Source organism: Gymnoscopelus microlampas (assembly GCF_963454915.1).
Source record: "Gymnoscopelus microlampas genome assembly, chromosome: 13".
Taxonomy (NCBI): domain Eukaryota; kingdom Metazoa; phylum Chordata; class Actinopteri; order Myctophiformes; family Myctophidae; genus Gymnoscopelus; species Gymnoscopelus microlampas.
The window spans coordinates 46,065,738-46,085,092 of NC_139950.1; the positions used below are offsets into that span (position 1 = coordinate 46,065,738).

Here is a 19,355-nt window from a genome sequence, read left to right on the forward strand (position 1 = left end):
TTCAATACATATGTGTTTTAATCCCGTCTGTGTCGGATTATGTCGGAAGTTCCCTCTATTCCTCAATGGTGGTAGTAATGGGGCGCACCCGGTGAAAGCCGGACTTACACTTAATGTAAACGAGGGGGTAAAATGGCGTTCGGCCACAGACGGGATTAAAACACATATTTATTGACAAATACGGACTAATACATTTCACAAAGACTCTGAAGCGTGAGTTAATATTTGGGGCAACTGGGTAAGCACCTTATATTTTGTATTTGTACATGTGCGGAGAAGAACAGGATTTACTGGTGGAAGTTCAGGACGCACTGGGGGGTGCTAGCCAAGACTATCGTAGATATAAAAATGTCAAAATCGATAAAATACATATATGATAGTCCTGATCCAAGGCTAACGTTATCACAATTATTGTAAATGTGTTTGAAATAATTCTGCTTTTAGAGAAAGTTATTTCACACATTATGTTTTAAGAGTCTGAGTTGCGTTGTCAACGCTTTATTTCGGTTGTCATTCCCATAGATATTTATGGTCATTCCACTAGCCTGGGATCAATTCACTTTGCAGTTTGGGTATCCGGTTTAGAACGGATACGGAAACCGTCTGTGTGCGTATGCATATATGCGTGGAAATGGCCGGATACGGTAGGCGGGCTCTAAACCGGATATGAGCACTTAAACAGTAAACACCTTGGTGGCGGAGGCGAGGTGGTGGTTTGTTTCCACGGTCCCATACATTCTACGTAAACAAACTCCTCCTCTTCCTTTTGTGTCATTAACATGCGGCGTTGCCATGTCCACTTATTATAAGCGACTTTGGGCTTGTTTTTCCTGTAAAGTTGTTTGTAAGGTAGTTGCGGGCAGTTTTTTTGCGCTTGTTTCTAAAAACGCAGTAGCTTATTTTGGCTTGCTTATTAATGTTCTACACGCTCACAATGCCTCTCATCGTGGCGCGTTATGAGCTTGTAGGTCTGCTATTTTCAAATAGCAAATGTATTATGTTTAAAGGGCGAAGGGCTTGCCTCTTCTGGGCTTGGTTTCATAGACGTGGTTGCTTGTTTCTTTCTCAAAACCTGGCAACGCTGTAGGTAAACAAACTCCTCCTCTTCCTTTGCGTCATTAACATGGACGCCTGCTATTCTAACCCAAAGCTTTAGACAACATGACATTGGTTTTATAATAATTAACATTAGTTTAGATCAGTATTATTGTGTGTGTGCTCTGATCACCTTTATAAAGCCACCATGCCCCGGTACGAGCTGGCCCTCATCATGAAGACCATGCAGCGGTATGTTTGTATATTTGTCTGGCATTAAATGTTTCGATGAATTGAATACACAGTGACAGGACCCAAATGGAAACAAGCCATTTAGTGCTTTCTTGGGTTTAATCCTTTTAGCATCCTTTTGAATGAAACTGTACCTAGATTAGGCCTATCATCATGTTTCAGGGCTAGGCCTATCACAATAATTACATAATCGTCTAATCTCAATTATTTGAGATAATCGCATTTATTTTTGCATAATTGTCATAATCGTTTCCATGTTGAAAGATTTTCACACATTTTCAAATATAAGAAAATAGCAGAAATAGCACATCTACAAGCTTACAACTGTTATTTTTAAATATATTGATAATTTCTTTGTATATTTCAGTTATTTGTCATCCCTTTGCAATTTTTGACCACGAAGCCTAAAAGGCTTCATATGTTCCAATGTTCAATGCCAAACACACAATTAAATCGTTAATCGCAATTGAGTGACAATTAATCAGTCAACTTAAATGTGTAATCGTGACAGCCTAACCTAGATCTGTGCTTTGTATTTGCAAACTGTTAATAAAGTATTCAATCAATCAGGCCAGAGACCGTGGCGGCCCTGCGGAGGACGGTGGAGACCCTGATGGAGCGGGGCGCCGTGGTCCGACAGCTGGAGAACCTGGGAGAGAAGAGACTGCTGCCCTACAAGATCTCCAAGCACAACGAGAGGCACACGCACGGCTCGTACTTCGTGGTGGATTTCCACGCAGCGCCCAACGTCCTCACGGGCCTGCTGGATCACCTGGAGCGCGACGTGGACGTGGTGAGGCAGACCGTGTTGAAGAAAGACCCCGAGGTCTCCAAAAGACCTTGCTGTGGCGGCCCCCCTACTGAAGCCAAGGATGCCGTTAAAAAATGAACAAATGTAAGCGATAACAATTTTATAGCCTTGGCTTAAGACTATCATAGATGTCTTTGAAAGTAAAAGTTAGACTCGATCAAATACATATGTGATAGTCTTGATTCAAGGCTAACAATTTTATATTATATATTGTATGATATCAGCTCTAGCCATATTGCTTTCACCATCTTAAAACACAAATGATCACTCGGGGTGACAGTCTATCAATAAATATAGCACGTCTACAGTTAATATATGCGTCTACTACACCATCACAAAAGATGAACAGCATATGAGTATCAAGAATGAGTGTATGGATGATAGATGTCTATATCAACCATGATATGAGTGAATACATGTACAGTTTATCAACAATGAGTATCCGAATGAATGTATAATCTATCAAAGGTATTTAATAAGCAAATCAATGTTAGGCAATGTACAGTATATCCTGCAAAATACATTATATTAGTATGTTATCAACAGTCCTCTTTGGTAGTCTCTCTCTCTATCGTTTGGGTTAGGTGATTTCTGAGGGGCTATCCTTTTACCACCCCGGCCTGGGGGAGGGGGGGGTGGGTTCACCCAGGCTATATTTCTGGGCACACTTCCAGCAGCCACGTCACCGTATCGTCATCCACAGACAGCAGGCCATGCATGCTATTGGGAGCCCGATACATCGGGCATTCCAGCATGACATGGTCTGCTGTCTGTTCCTCTGCGCCACACTCACAGGTCGCACTAGGAGTCAGTCAAGCCCCATCTTTGCATGGATGAGTGGAAACGCCCGACGCTGGTCCGGAGGCGATTATGCCTCACCCATGCCAGTCTAGGCAAGTCCAGCCCAGTAGGGGGGAAACCGAGAGACGGGGATGAAGTCATGGAGTCTAGAGGTGTTTGCCTCCCACTCCATGCTTCAAAAGTGATCCAGCCCATGTTGCCGCACTGATGTTGACTTCACTGCATTGCTGCAGGAGTTCCCGTGCGGCAGGCACAAATGGGTGTCTGGACCTGAGGCGCCGGGGAGGCTCAGTTGTTATGACGGGCCTTTCATGGAGCAGGTGGTTTGGCTCTATTGCCCGGCACGCGAGATGTGCTGTGGCTCCTTTGCGGCGAAGCCCAGCGGGCTTGATGCCAGCAAGGATGGGGAGATAGGCCACAGGAGTGAGACGCAGGCATCCTGTCACCTGCAGGTTCCGTTGATGGCCGTATCGATGAGGCGAGTACGAGCACTGCAAATCCATACCGGAGCGCAGTGCTCGCTAGTCGAGTAAAACAAGGTCCAGTGCTGCCGTACGCAAAGTTCTTGCGCCGGCACTCCAGCCTGACCCAACTAGTCGCCTCATCAATGTCACACGAGTTGTTAGCTTCTTGCACAGTGACTCAAGGTGTCGGCGAAACGTGAGCGACCTGTCCAGTGTCACACCGAGGTAACACCAGTGCGAGGTCATCCGCATAGGCGTACTTCCGTGAGACTGTATCAGGCAAGTCATAGGTGTTCTTTAGTAGCGATAGGGTGAGAAAATACAGAGAGCAAGAGAAACGAGACTACTAAGTCTACCTGAGTGATCATAACACTTCCACAACCAACACAAATATTAAAGCAATAAGTAAATGAAAGCTAACCTACCATTTTTGTAATATGTTATAAGTTTGACCAGCACCCCAGTGTATATATAATTAAAAATAAATGTATTTGTGTGTGTGTTTGTGTGTGCTGTAATTTGTAATATCTGTTCTATATGTCTGTAATAACGGCTGTCTTTATTTTACAGGGCTTTGAACGTCTCAGCTAAGAAGACGTGCAATGTGAAGTTTCCCTCTGTCATTTCTCATGTTGGCCTGCAGTTGGTGTTATATTGTCATAAATCACTTTTTTGTACCTTACATTTAATGAGTTCTGCTTTTTTCATTGGAAATAGACTTTAGACTTTGTTTGTGCCAGTGAAGACAGTTTCAGTTCTTGTTCTGAGCAAATCCCCTTTCTAGTTTCTAAATCAGTCTCAACATGGGGTTCTTTCCCTGGACGTGCTATAAAGTTGACCATTAACATACTTCATTGTATGATAAATTGCGTAAATAACCGATCTACAAGTCACGATGCGATGCTGTTGTGAGCTTGTAGATCTGCTATTTTCACTATTTCTGAAAAAGAAAAGCAAAGACATTTTGAAATATTTGAGAAAAACTGCTCAAAATACGAATGCCAGGGTTAATATGGTCAAGCACATTTAAACATCTTATTACACTCCTAGTCCCCCTTTTTCATGATGATTTCCTAAAAAGGACTTTGATGAAAGTTATGACAAGGTTTTTACCGTGAATTTGAGTGGGAAGGTCTGAATGGTACTTATCAGATCAAATTACCCCAAACGAATCAGCAGTAAAAGTGCTACATAAGTATGTTTCATTACTTTAACTTTGATGTTGATCTTCAGAACATTTGAAATTGTCTTAGATCATGAGGAGAATAACGGTTATAGTATATACATGCACCATTAATTACTTACTATAATCTTACCTAATCTATTACAACATACTATATGGACAGATTTGATTAAATACCTAGAACTGAGAGTAGGCCTACTGTAAAATATTTCAGTTCTCTTATCAGATGTTCCTCTTTATGGTTTTATATCCTCATGAGAACAATGTATCTATTTAACTTGTGTGACATTTGCTATGTGTTCGCAAACTGAACTTGTGTATTAAAGGGATAGTTCAGTTTTTAATTTTTGGGTTTGATTACTCTTCCCAAGGAACTGGTCAAAAACGTGAAAACGTTTTAAATCTGCCCTTCTGTTACTGATAATTATACAGTACTGTATGTCAACTGTAGACTTGTTAGCATGTTTTAGCAATGCTAATGGAATGAATGGTATCAACTAGCCAGTATCTGTATCAACTAGCCAGTATCAGCTACAGGCTACTAATTGATTCTCATTAGGAGTGCTACAACTTGCTAACAAGCTTCTTGTGGACATTTCTCATTAACCGTAGCGCTGATTTTAAAAGCATTTTACCTTGAGAATAAAAAAAAGTATGATATCAAACCCAATTATTAAAAACAGAATTATAAGGCAAGCCATCACAAGCATATCTGCACGCTTATGCAGATGAGAGTGAATCAGTACAGATGCCTTTCAGACAGATACTGGTCAAGCCAAAGATATTCATGAAAAATATGAGTATTATGTGAATAAACTATATTCACATTAGGGCAGCTGTAGTTGAGTGGGTAGAGAGCTCTGGTAATCAGAATGTCGTCAGTTTGCCCCCTGGTCTGCCCAGTCTATGTGTCGAAGTGCCCCTGAGAAAGATATTTAACCTCAAACTGCTCCCTGGTACTGTATTCATGGCACTTCCCTACTGTTCGTAATAGGATGAGTTAAACGCAGAGTACACATTTCACGTATTAGCAAATGTACAGTGAAAAAATACCACAGAAACAACTCAAGGGCACTCAATTATTATTATGAAGACGTATAAATAAATAGGCTGTCAGGATCAACAGCCTTAAATCTCATAAAAACACCTGTACAAGCAATGACGTCATTAGCACATACAGTATCAGACAGATAATACCATTTACAATTTAAGCATTTAGCAGACGCTCTTAATCTTATTTACAGTAAGCAAGGACAACACGATCGAGGTAATTACATCAAATGCATAGATGCATAGTCATCTAGGTCTAGCATAGTACAAATCATCATAATACAAAATTAGAGTCAAGAGAAAACGTAAAAAGAAATGAACACAAATAGACAGATTTTTGCAGCTTTCTTATATTTGTTGAGTTACACATTTTGCCCCAATTTTGCCCCAATACTAACACATTTTCTAAATATTGTTGACTCTTACTTTTGGACTTTTTATATGATATTGTTGTTGTTGTTATTATCATTAGTGCTATTTATTATTAGTATACGTGATCAAAGGAGATATTCGTTTAACGACTTCACATTAAATAAAATAATTTAAGTAGTCAGTAAATGTCAGTGTCAAGTTCATCAGAAAGTGTTTTGCAACAACATGACAGCTTGACAGGACAGAAGAAAGCAGAGCAAGGGGCCGTTTCTGTGACGTCACAGGTCATGTGACATGAGTCATATCATGTGACAGTGTTGGTCACCACGATAAAAGCATCAACAAGGGCCTGGAGGCTGCATTGCAGACACACACACAGAGAGAGTTATAGAACACGACGTCCTCCTTCACCAACAGAGAATAAAGACAGACAACAACAACTAAACAGCAGTCATGCTGCTGCCTCTAGCTCTGCTCTTCGTCTCCTCAGGTAACGACAAGAGAAGAAATTAAACGTAATGTTGTGAAGTTATGAATGAATATGAGTAACGTGTTTTGCTTCGTAATGGTTGCTTTTCATTGAAGTGCGGAAGCGTTTCAAACGTCTCTTTCTTTCGTACTGCGGTGCCGTGGGAAAACGGCAGATCTATAAGCTCACAACGTGTTGCGGTGCGACGCGTTGTGAGCTTGCAGATCTGTCGTTTTCACAAACGTTTTTTTGGTAAACATCAACAAAGAAAGAGGCCAAGTCATTGCTAACTTTTTGACTAGTAGTCGTTAGATAACAACATTCCACTTGATTCACGTGGCCTGTGTTTTATAATAACCTGAGTAACACAAACGTGTGTTTTTGTCGTTGGTCACTTTGCACTGACGTTACCCCGTTTGCTATAACGTTAGCTTGGCATGTTAATGTTATTGCTGGTGGCACGGCTAGGCTAATTAGCTGGCTGTGCTAACTGCTAACGTAACGCCCTAACACACATTGGCTGTCAATATGGTGCGTCTCTGTCCTACAACGGTGTCGCTTGCCAAGAATAGACATTATATTTTCTGCAAGAGACACGATAGTATATAAATCTGGCTCATTTTAAGGAAGTAAAAATCAGCTGAGTAAGAGATGTTATTACATCCCAATGCTTTGTCTCTTACCTGTTTTGACAAATCATTTCCTGGAACAAAATGAATAGATTGAATACTTTAACAGTTTGCAAAAAAAGTACAGTTCTATACAAAAGGATGCTAAAAGGATGAAACCCAAGAAAGCACTATGGCTTGATTCAATTGGGGTCCTATGTATCCAATTCATCGTTTCATTTAAATAATATACAAAAAAAGCGAAAGCATCATATAAACGAGTAATCAAATAAAAAGAATATGTCATTCATTGGGGCTAAAGGTGATGAGTATGAGTAATGAATAAATTACAAAAACATTAAAGGTACTGTTTGTGATACCTTTTTGGTCAGTTTTTTGTTTTAAAGTTAATTCTCTTAAGTATTCTGATCATTGAGTGTTAGTTCAGTAACGGGGGTCTGTCTGTCAAGCAAACTTTTTACTATGTTCCAAGTTTTGTCTGCTAATTTCTTCGTCATCACTTCCAATTTCACTTGTTTCCCTCTATGAGTACTCTCTCCTGATTGGATGCAATTGATATCCTGACCTGAAAATGAATTCTGTATTTCTGTAATAATGATGATACGCTTTATTTATATAGTGCCTTTCTGAACAAGTTTTACAAAGTGCTTTACATATATTAACAGAATCTACTAAAGAGATGGACAGACAGGGAGACTCCAATATTGAACAAACACTTGATAGCAATTATTACATCAGAAGATGGTGCTATTTGATTTAACTTACTCTAACAGCAAATGCATCACTTACTGCACCTTGAATGCCTTTGCAAAATGCAACATGCAAAATATAATGAAAATAGTTAAATGATGTCCTGATGGTTGACATTCCCTACTGTCAGTAATAGTTGAACTATTGTTACTGGAACTAAGAAATGCAGAAGTGTAACATCTAATCCGATGATCTGAAGTTTCATTTCATCTTTTCATTGGGTGGGGGTGCTGAAGGTCAGAAGCCAGATGTCTTAACTTTGTCACATTCTTCTGTGGAAAGGATTTTCCCAGCTGAAAATATAACTTAATACTGTACTGGTATGAGGATGTACTGTAATGTGACTGGTATGAGGATATACCTGACTGGGAGCAACTAGGGCCGTTTATAACAATGTAACTGTGGTTTTGACCTGGGCATGTTTGAACGTAAAACTGAAAAGCGTTTCATTCATTGTCAGCAGACCATAGCAGTTTAATGCAGGGCATTAGCACTATCGGTTCCTGAAATTCATGGCATTTCGCTCTTTGTGTGTCTGTATATAGCACTTATCTGACTGACCTGGTGAAATAATCTTTAGTTTACCCACGGTAATGTCCTTTGCCCCCCTAACTCAACACCCAACCTGTATTTACTACATGCCTGCATGCAACATTGACACTCAGAAGTAGGCCAGATACTTTTGTTGAGCAACGTGTTTCCACTGTTGTAATCTTTTGTGCTGCACAGGCAGAGCCGTCTGGGAGAAATGCGGGGCCCGGTGCGGAGTTGGCGAGCACGCACGCGCGCGCAGCGCGCGTGCATGCGTGGAGTACCCGCGCGCGCGCGAAGCGCGCGCGCGCGATTTTTTTGCGGTTTCTGTTGGATATATCCGAGTTTTGGGTGGTTATTTGCGGTTATTTTTGCCCTCAAAACATTAAGTTGGGTATCATGTTGGGTGTCATGTTAAAAAAAAAATGTTCCCGTTTTTTTGCGAGGCCCCCCGTAGCGCGGGGCCCGGTGCGGCCGCACCGTTCGCACCACCCTTCCTGCGGCTCTGTGCACAGGAGCATGTGATGAGTTACTCATACATTTTACTATCTCATGGTTGGCATTAGTCACATAAATAGTTGTCGTTTTTGCTGAGTTTCCTTAAGTAACATCATAGGGTTTTTGACCTCTGCCTCGTATGAACTTTGGTGACCTAGTCGTCTGGCTCTTCTACCAGGACAAGACAAATTAAACATTAGTCTTAATGGGTTTTCTTTCTAAATCACTTAGGAAAACAGCTTATGCTGCTTTTGATGTGGTCATCTGTTTTGTCATTCCCTACTTACACTCTAGGGTGGTACACTTAAAAGCGATCAACAAGCTTGTAGATAAGCTATTTATGACCAAATGTTCACCCCAGAATAGGGACACTAGTAGGGTTCAAGTGGTTATTTAATGCTGTTAACTTTGGCCCGGAAAGTGAGTGTATCACGATGTCTCTGTGAGAGGATTTAACTTTGCTTTGTCATGAGCACAATGGGCCCGTTTGGGAACGGCTTGTTATTTTGTCTGTACTGTACATGTGACCTGACCACAAGAAGTGGATTGTGGGAGGGACCTGCACTGTATCTGTGTGGGAGTGCATAACTACAGAATGGGAGGGGGAGCTTTCAGTGAGCCCTCCACAGGATCTTGCATGTGCAAAATGGGAGGAGGAGGGGGGGGGACTTTTATTCCCGGGGTCTGATTGTTCCTTGTTACTTACACCTGTCAATGTCATATGTTGTCAGTCAATGACTCAATAGTAACGAAAATACTCTGAATCCATACATTACGTCATAATGGGGGTTGTCCTTGCAGAGGGATCCGTGTCTTTTGCCATATTACTGAAGCTAATGAATTATTGTGCTGTCTTTCTGTTGACTTTCTGTTGACATCTTAAGACGAGTATTGAAGTAGAGCAGTCCCATTTGAATGGTAACCCTGTTATATAACACTTTCCTCATTATGATGGTCTTGTTCCTTAATGACCTGGATGTCTAGACTAGCAGACATAATACTATTATAGGTTTAGAACAACTTGTTTGGAATCGATTCAAGTTTGGAAATGTGAACTACCAAGATTTTGTTTATTTTGCTTTTTGCAGTTATTTTAATGTTAGATTATTTATTTGATGACAATCTTCATTTATTACACTCCGAGAGAAAGTGAAAGCATATTCATTATAAGAATCCGATTGTTTCCTTGTTTGATTAGGCCTTTATCGGCTTTGAGGAAATTGTGCAAGAGTAACCTAATGAGAGGAGAGAACTGCAGATTAGCTGTCAAAGTCTCACTTTTTTTTGTTGCCAAAAATGTGATTGGTAATGTTTGTTCCACTATAAATATCCATTTTATACATGAGTCCTGTATTTTAACTTTCAGCTGTAGCGACCCCTCTGCTCGGCACTGAGCAGTGTGCTCGTGGACCCCCCTATTGGTGTCAGAATGTGAAGAGCGCATCTATTTGTGGAGCCGTGGCGCACTGCTCACAGAACGTATGGAACAAGCCCCAAATGGTAAGGTCCTGCTTGCATTGATGCATTTTGACCACCCTGCCTGCCTTGTTTGAATAGATTTTTTTTTATGGATCTTGCATAAGCTTTGATCAGTGTTGCACAAGTGATCGGTTTACATGCATCATTGTTTTTCTTCCTCCTTACAGAAATCGGTGCCATGTGAACTCTGTAAGGAGGTTTTGACAGTGGTGGAACAGCTGTTGAAGGATAATGCTACTGAGGTGAGAGTGAGACCTGACGATCCTTCTCTCTGTACCGTTTGATACTGCCTTTGCCTATCAAACCTGTAACTTTAACCACTTGAACCTAGCTTGTTCCAAGGCTTTTTTTCATCTCGCAAGAGGAAGAAAAGTGTTTGTAGGGCGCGACTTTTGTTGTCTGTACTTCCTCGAAACCTGTATCTTTTTTTCGTCCAGTCACGACACCATTTTATGCTCGGGGAACGTAAACAGGTCTGCACAACATCAATGTTCTGTTCTTGGGTGGTACTTCTGTTTTTGCGCTTGGGCACTTTCAGTAGACATCTTGCCCAGTGTAGTGTATGATGGGGGGGGGGGGGGGGGGGGAGAGCAGACCAAGTATAGAGCTGACCCCGGTCAACCAAGAATTAGTTTACAAAGTAAACCAATTAATAAGACTGACTTATCTTACAGCAACAGTGGAACATTTTATAGGTACCGAACGTGCACTGCTTTTATTCACTTTTCTTTGTTTTAACAAACTTTTGACTGTATGTTTTGTTTTTGCAGTCTGAGCTCCTTGGATACCTGGAGAAGGCATGTCAGCTGATCCCCGATGCGGGCTTGACTGCAGAGTGCAAGGAGATGGTGGACAGCTACTACCCCATTCTCATTGGAATAATCACTGGAGAACTGGTGGGTACTAGCAACTTGGATTTGAACTCTTTGTTTTGTATTCAGCTTCTTTAATAGGACATGTAAAAATAAAATAAGTTTGATGGCTGCAAATGAGCAGAGGATTACATTTTTTAAAGATGACCCAGAACGCTTCCAGGAGTTTATTTAGCGAGTTAGGCAGTTTATCCTCCTGAATTGTGCCTCATCTCAGACTCTTTAAGAGGAGCTTTGTGTGCCCCTGTGAGTCAGACGAGGCTGAGAGGGGAAGTGTATCCCAGGGGGCTGAATAAGGGCCCATTGACAGGGAAGTGAGTAGAACGCTAAAGGGGAACAGAGTAGCCATTGTGTCATGCAGAGCCTCTCGTGACTGACCATATCTGATCTAGTAAGCTTTTTTGTCTAACCTTTAACAATAATTCTGAGATCAGAGAGAGAGAAGTGCAACACAAGCTATTGACCAATCTGCCCATAAAGCAGTACTCCTAAGGAACACTCGCAGACTAAATTGCACAAGCACCTCATTATTCCATGTGAACTGCATTTACTATCTATGCTAATTGAGAACTAACAAGCACAATGTCTTGGAGTGACCCCACATTTAAGTTATGCAATGTGGTTTGTTTTTACAGTGAAGACACATTAGCATGGTAACTAACACTGTTGGTCACACAGCAGAAGTATTCTGTTAAACCTGTAACAGAATAATTGTAATTGACTGGTGTCATCTAGCATTTGGTTTCACGTATCACCAGTGCCGTTCACACTGACTTCTTAAAAAATAAAATAAACTCTCAACCCACTTTTCTTTCTTTCTTTCTTTTTTTTAACCCAAGCTGATTGTCATGCATTTAATCACCAAAGCCTTATTTTATACATTGAAATGTGGCAAAAACAGCTGCATGTTGTCTGCCATCTGCTCTAATTTAGCAATTTAAAAAAATGTTCACCTATGTGATATGCCCAAAACTTGGCTTTCCTGTTTCATGAGCTCCCTCAGTGTCTGTTATTGATGTGACCTAATGGTTTGTCCTAATGGTTTGTATTTTAGGACGATCCTGCTGTGGTGTGTAGCGCCATGGGTCTGTGTCGCGCTCAGCAGGCAGCCCTGGCCCAGGAGAAGGAGCAGCTTCTGTCAAACGAGATTCCCCAAGTGGTGGACCTGGCCCAGCGTATCGCCCCCTTCATCATCAACGTGCCCCAGCTCCTCTACCCCCAGGAGGACGCCAAGCCAGAGACACCCAAACAGGAAGCCGCAGAACATGTACTGTACACCACTATATTAAACCCCTCTATAACTTTAGACGCGCTCTCCATTCACGCGTTGAAACGGTGCACAAAACTGTCTTTACAAACCTCAAGGTAGTTTTTGTTATTTTTCCTCAGTGCCATATTGGCGTTTGTTACAACTGTCCATGTGAATGAACAATAGCGCACGTAGTTTTCATAGCTTCCATTTAGGACACATTATTGAGCTCATCTCTGCGTCAATATGAACACTTCTATACCTTCACAATGTGACTGCTTGCTTTTAAGAAGTGCTGGATAGAAATGGTCTATCAGCTTATATCTCCATCTACTGGAGATTCAGAAGATTGATTTGAATTTGTTTTTGTATACAGGGGAGACATGATTGTCTACTTTAAATGAATGTCACCAAAAATTGGATTTTAAAGGCGTCTCACTTCTAGTTTGGAAGTAAACATTGATTTATATGCCTAAATATACATGCACCAGTAATTGGAAAAGAGTCATTGTATGTTCTCTACTCTTCGGTGTGTATTCAGTAGCTGTGGTCCTAATGAACAGTATGGACATATTGTTAATGTACCTCTCCTGTCTGCACTGCTCATGCTGTCTGTAGGAGGATGGTGACGTGTGCCAGGACTGTGTCAAGTTCTTGACTGATGCTCAGGCACAGGCGAAGGCAAACCAAACATTTGTCTCTGCTCTCATTGAGAGCCTTCAGAAGCAGTGTGATGTCCTGGGACCTGGCATGTCTGATCTGGTGAGTCTGGGTTCTAGATTGAGTCAAAATGCTTTCAATATGATATTGCTGTTTTAAATATAATATACAAGACTTGTAGCTGCACTGTATGCTGACTGTCCCTTCCTCCTCTGCAGTGCAAGCAGTACATCAGCCAATACGCTCCCATCATTGTTCAGCAGCTCATGTCTATGGTGAGTTGTCTCCTCAAACTCTTGCAATAAATGTTTACTTGAGCCACACGAGTTAATGTTCAAGTCTAATGCCCAGTGGGTGAGCGTCATGCAGCAGTTAATGAACCGGATGTGTGTGGCGACACTGTTAAGCCCATACCCAGTCTTACAGCATCACCTTGTCTGCTGTTTTCAATTCATTCTCATCTTTAATCATTTATGTTTTTTTCCCTCCCTTTTTTTTTTTTTTTTTTGCTCGTTTCCTGTTTTTCTTCTACGTTTCTCCCCACCATTCTTCCATCTGACTTTCTGCACTGTTTCTCCTCCCTCTGCTCTGGGTTTTGTGTGCTGGCCCCCAGGAACAGGTAGGACTCTGTGTTCAGCCAGTAGCCTCTCAACCCGTAGCTCTTGCTTCCCGTGTGCTGTCCACTATTAGTACTACTCACCCACCGTTGTAGAAGTGCATGGAACTTGTCTATTGTTTACTTCTCTGATCACTGTAGGAAGTTGGTTCTGTTGAGCACCTAATCCAAAACTACTGAAAGGGTCCACACATTTCATTTTGCTTTACTGTTGATATTGTAGCTTGTTGTTGCATAACATGAAGGTATGCATAGCAGAGGGATGGATGCATGTGCTTTAAATTAGTCTGAACCTTTCCATCAAAGTATGTGTTTAATTCATACTTCATATAATCTGGTATAATTGGATGTTCCTGGGTTCAGAGAGGCTAATTCTGAGGAAGCTGAGCTGTTGTGGGTGCATGTTTAAATACTGCTTGCAAGACACACATTTCTGTGTTGGATATTTGTCATTAGAAATTATAATGGTTGGAAACACTGCATGAATGCCTCGGGTTATTTTAACAATACTGTTAAATGGTCCTTAAGTTACATAAGGGATTGTTTATTCTCACTTCATGTTGTGTGGCATGTCTAGTGGGCCTGGGGGTTAGGCAGCAATAACTCTTGTGTCTAATATACTGTCTGTTGTTCCCTCAGCAACCTAAGGATCTCTGTGCCCGTGCTGGTTTCTGTTCTTCTGAGAAGAAGTCCGTGCCCATGCTGAGCCTGCTGCCTGCCAAAAGTGTATCTTCTGCCAAGACGTTTCCAGCTCTCAAGATGACCCCTGCAATCAAAGTAGAGTCTGTTCCCTCCAAGCCTGCCACGGTAAGCCAGGGCTTAGAAGAAACGGTGTTTTAATGCCTGTTGTTTCATGCATGCTTGACGCTGCAGGAAGGACGATAACGAGGCTTGTGTTAGTTCCCAGACATGTGAGGTTTCTTTGGTCTGTGTTGCAGGCCATGGTGCGTGCCCGGGACTCCCCCCAGTGTGCCATCTGTGAGTTTGTGATGAAGCAGGTGGAGTCAACGCTGTCTGATCAGACAACAGAGGTGTGTTTGTGTGCAGCTCCACGCATGCAATCTGGCATATCCTGGAAGTGCCGTGCAAATGTTTACTGTTTTCTACATTGTTGTAGCTATTGGACTTTGCTTTGATTTAAAAACTGAATCCTTCCGTCTGTCTCACAGGAGGAGGTGATCCATGCCGTGGAGAAGGTGTGCAAGTTCTTGCCTTCCTCTCTGACTGCACAGTGTCAGGATCTGATTGAGGCCTACGGCCAAGCCATCATTGAGCTACTGGTACAGCAGGCTGATCCTAAGACCGTCTGTACCGTGCTGGGGCTGTGCAAGGATGCAGGCCGTGCCTACATCCGTAAGGACTCCAGCTGATTTCATGGTGCCTAAAAATTGAAGTGACAATTGTATTTATTCAAGTCATTTGACTGTGTTCGCTTTCCTCCTCTCTAGCTGTAATGGACGAGATTCGCTTCCAGACCGGTGGCTTCTGTGACGTGTGCAAGATGGCCGTCCGCTACATCGACGGAATCCTGGAGCAGAATGCTACTGAGGCACAGATTGAGGATGCTGTGAGAAAAGTCTGCAACTTCATGCCCAAAGCTGTCCAGAGCGAGGTAATGATGACTGAATGATGTACTTGTTCTACTTTCTTTTCTTTTTTTTATTATCTCCAGTATAACCATATCCTGTGTCCACAGTGTGACCAGCTGGTTGAGCAGTATGAGCCAGTCCTTGTGCAGCTGCTGCTCCAGATGCTGGACCCTGACTTTGTGTGCATGGTGAGGGCTCAATTCTGGTAGTTTACTTGTGCGAAATAATTATATGCAATTCACATTTTTTTTTTTTTAACCAATATTGCAATCCTGCTTCTTGAAATGTCTTTCTGGTCTAGTAGAAACTGACCCTGTGTTGTGTTTGATTCTGGTATCCAACAGAAAGTAGGAGCATGCCCTGAAGCTGTGCGACAGCTTCTGGGAACAGAGCAGTGCAGCTGGGGTCCTGCGTTTTGGTGCAAGAACATGGTGACAGCAACGCGATGCAACGTGAGTACTAAAAGCACACCAGACAGTTAATTCTATGCAGTATTTATATTCCTGGATTGAATCCTAAGATCTGAGAAGAAAGTTTGCATCATGTCTAACCAGTTTGTTTTTGCATTACAGGCGGTGGCTCACTGCAAACGTCACGTGTGGGTATAAGAAGAAGAGCTCCAGCGAAAATTTGACAATTTAGGGAATTAAAAGAGAAAATAAATAGAGCTGCTCTCCAGTTTTAATAAATTTGTCTTTCCTTTTTAAAAAATGAAATAGACTTAAACTTACTGCAATTTGTTTGAATGGAGATATGGGGAAAGGAAGTGGATCTGAGTTTTTTTTTTTTTTTCATGGTGGAAGGATGTGAATGTTTAGTGGCCTAAAGGCTCAGTCTATTTTACTTACTGCTTCACTCCATGCAAGTGGGACAAGCCTTCCCATTAGGTTGAGTTGCATCAGTTTGGCTGGAATGATTTATTTTGTTTCTCGTGTGTGCGCGTGTGTGTGTATGTATGGTCACTATTTTCACCTATTGCACGAAACTGATGAGATAATTATCTGCTCTGGGTCTTTTAGACTCCCCTTCTCCCCGACTTAACTGATGGCCAACGGACCTAAACTGCTCAGATTGTTTATTAACCATGCCTGGTATTGGTTTTAGCAGTGTGTTTGATTCTAGAGCAAGATAAATTTATGTTTTGTGTGAGATATTGGAAATATTGTATGTATGCGTGTGAAGGAGCTAGTTTAGGGGGTAAAGATGCGTCAAACCATGTGCCGCCTCCATCTCGCCTCTCCTTGTTTGCACTCTTCCACTCATTTTGTAAATCAAATGTATTTCTAATAATGTACTGAAAGCATCTCGTTCAATCATTGCTTCACGTCCTGAGCCTGCTGTCTGGTGATCTGTACGATTTTTAACAATTGAATTAAAGTGATCCAAATCCACTTGGGCTTCATTATGTGTGCTTGGTGAATGGATAGAAAAAGGTTAAGTGTTCACCTTAGTTGTTTAATGTAAATACTGTAAAACTATCCATTTCCTTTTTTTTTTTGCATTAATATCCTGAAGTCAACTATTTGATGGAACCAGCTAATGAGCAGATTATTGCTTATTTGATGAGTAAATCTGCTTCCTTCAGGCTGTAAACAATCAGTGTCTTAAATGGACAGACTTCCTCAATTATGATGTTTTAAAGACTGATTTGAATCATAACACACAATCTCTGGGCACAGCTTCAGGAATATTGTATCCAGCACTGGACTGGTCAAACATGTGGTTTGTTTGTGCACCGTTTCCCCATGGTGTGGCGCTCTGGGCCCACGTCACACTGAATTGATAAGGTGTTAGTGGACCATGGTATCATCATATGATACATTTTACATACCTGAGCTGTTTTTAAAACTAGACTACTTGGAGAAGGCTTCATACTCCCAAGACAATTAAAAATGTCAAGCTCACAAAAGAGGTGGTAGATCTGCCATTTTTCGGCCCACAAAACTGTCATATGAGACTCGGAGTATACATTTTACACCAGAATCACTGCCAAGCTGAAGTCAAGTGGCTCTGCATTGATTTTAAATGGTCATTTGCAGCCAATGAGGAACAAGTTATCCAAGGTGAATTTAGGTTTGGCTCAATCAGTAGTGAACTTGAAGCTTTGCTTGATCAGCTGATCTTGTATCCAACCCCTGAATAGGCTCTATTCACAGCAGCCATATTATGAAGACATTTACAGGTGTTACCATTACCAATGATACTAATGAAGGCTCTGGTCAAACAGAGTCAGGGTTCTGATATTGTGCATGTTGGCCCACTGGAAACACTCTGTTACACCAGCGGGTTGAAGTAAATTAGGCTGGTTCGCCAATTGTAGTCTATTACAATAAGGAGAAGAAGTTGAAAGGTCCAGACCAGTAATGTTCCTCAAGTCGATTTATTGGACAAAAACAGAGTACAGAGCACAGGAGCACATGTCAGCCTTGCTGCTACATGGTGTGGCCGGAACAGAACAGAGCAAGAAGAAGAAGGGCAAGGCAAGAGCAAGAAGGCAAGGGGCAAGAAGGGGAAGAACAAGGGACGGTTTCTTTGTCCTCACAGTATATATAGGCAGACTTCACATGTGTGTGTGGGTACTTGCATACACTGGATGTGCACGTCGCTAGGTGTGTGTGCTACATCTCTTCTTTGTGTGTGTGTGTGTCCATTGTGCAGAAGAACAACACCCCAAGATGCTAGAGGTCAGCTAAGGTCAGATGCCCTCTGGGAAGCATCCTTTGAGTGTTCTCTGGAATGTGCACTGTCGACCACTCAGTATCCAAACTTAAGTCTCTGTGTGTGTTCAGATTGGCTCTATAAGTCCATAAATGTGTATCACAATTTACCACATTCCCCCCTACGGAGGGCCCTATTGGTCCTTCGTAAACAAGGGTACAATGAAGAAAATCAAAACACAAGTAAGAAAACCATCATTCAAAAACATTCTCCTCAAAAAGACAGAACTCATCACATCACACCATCTCATTGCCCCCCCTTGATAGACAAAGTACTGGGACACAATCAGACAAACATAAAAACAGGCATTAAGATTACACAGTATTGTCATAAGGTGATTCACATTCAATTTCAAAATAAAAATAGACAAACTGTTCCACAAATCATGCAAGAATATCAGTATTTAGAAACGTGTCGGCTTACGATCACTGCGTAGCCATGGATCACATGACGCTCGTCTGACGATAACCGGCAACACTGGAACTTATTTCCCAATAAAACAAGCTTAAAAAGAAAACAACTCAGAAAATCTTATTCACAGAAAATACATAGGATGCTCACGTTGCATCAAAATGCATTCCCCTTCCAATCAGTGTGCAGGTCTCTCTGTTCCTTAAACTCTAGGAAAAAATGTTAAACATATTCACAACATCACAATCTCACGGAAAACCACAGTTTTCAGTGAATAAGTAGCAGCCCTCGGCCGCAACTCAACAGTTCCCAGTAGCTCAACAACGAAAATAAAAAACTCCACATTTGATACAAGAGACCAGAGAGTGAAACAAAATCCTTTACAACACTGCAATAAAACGGCAGCCAAACACTCCGCAGTTTAAATCACCATTATCACAAACATATAACCAACATACATTCAACAAAACACTAGTTGATACAGCTTCGTCGTCACTCACTTACAGAACAATAGATCTGCTGGTTTGTGTGTAAAAACTCTCCCCAATCTTCAAATTTAGGACATGTAAGATAATACATCTGTTTGTACTTTAAATCTCTGTTTTCCAAGGCCAAGAGCTTCCGAACCTCTGTCGGACCCGCTCAATTGAAATGTTAAAATGCCAGAGGTTAGGCCATAAAAACAAATAATCTTCACATTCGTGGCAAATACCTTGTTGACTCTTTTTATTCCACATGTCAACTTTCCTCTAATACTCCTCATTTCAATTTAGTCAGCTAAATATCAACAAACATATAACATCAACAAACAACCTGTTGAAAAGACAGACAAACATTGAAACATGTTAAACCTTCCACACGGAGGAGAGATGCATCCTGTGGCATAGGCAAAGAATGGGTGGGGGCCATCTGTGCC

The 19,355-nt window shown here is 41.6% G+C and overlaps 2 protein-coding genes across 2 annotated transcripts; both read left to right on the forward strand.

Moving 5' to 3' along the window:
- Nucleotides 1-1,128: 1,128 nt before the first annotated feature.
- Nucleotides 1,129-4,045, forward strand: mrps6 (mitochondrial ribosomal protein S6). Its single transcript, XM_084075941.1, has 3 exons — nucleotides 1,129-1,287; nucleotides 1,858-2,182; nucleotides 3,934-4,045. The coding sequence occupies exons 1-2, from the start codon at nucleotides 1,244-1,246 to the stop codon at nucleotides 2,174-2,176; spliced, it is 363 nt and encodes a 120-aa protein (XP_083932067.1). The 5' UTR covers nucleotides 1,129-1,243; the 3' UTR covers nucleotides 2,177-2,182; nucleotides 3,934-4,045.
- A 2,262-nt stretch (nucleotides 4,046-6,307) lies between these two features.
- On the forward strand, nucleotides 6,308-16,701 carry psap (prosaposin). Its single transcript, XM_084077237.1, has 14 exons — nucleotides 6,308-6,458; nucleotides 10,212-10,345; nucleotides 10,492-10,566; nucleotides 11,095-11,220; nucleotides 12,251-12,463; nucleotides 13,064-13,207; nucleotides 13,324-13,380; nucleotides 14,361-14,528; nucleotides 14,660-14,752; nucleotides 14,891-15,074; nucleotides 15,170-15,333; nucleotides 15,418-15,498; nucleotides 15,655-15,762; nucleotides 15,883-16,701. Exons 1-14 carry the CDS (start codon nucleotides 6,422-6,424, stop codon nucleotides 15,916-15,918), a joined length of 1,620 nt encoding a protein of 539 aa, XP_083933363.1. The 5' UTR covers nucleotides 6,308-6,421; the 3' UTR covers nucleotides 15,919-16,701.
- The last annotated feature ends 2,654 nt before the right edge of the window (nucleotides 16,702-19,355 follow it).

What these genes read in the sequence shown, in the direction of transcription:
- psap (XM_084077237.1), top strand. Translation starts at nt 6,422, where the DNA reads ATGCTGCTGCCTCTAGCTCTGCTCTTCGTCTCCTCAG. An exon ending in CCAAAGCTGTCCAGAGCGAG is followed by an intron (nt 15,334 to 15,417) that starts GTAATGATGACT and finishes CTGTGTCCACAG; the next exon opens with TGTGACCAGCTGGTTGAGCA. An exon ending in ACCCTGACTTTGTGTGCATG is followed by an intron (nt 15,499 to 15,654) that starts GTGAGGGCTCAA and finishes GGTATCCAACAG; the next exon opens with AAAGTAGGAGCATGCCCTGA.
- mrps6 (XM_084075941.1), top strand. Translation starts at nt 1,244, where the DNA reads ATGCCCCGGTACGAGCTGGCCCTCATCATGAAGACCATGCAGCG. An exon ending in ATCATGAAGACCATGCAGCG is followed by an intron (nt 1,288 to 1,857) that starts GTATGTTTGTAT and finishes TCAATCAATCAG; the next exon opens with GCCAGAGACCGTGGCGGCCC.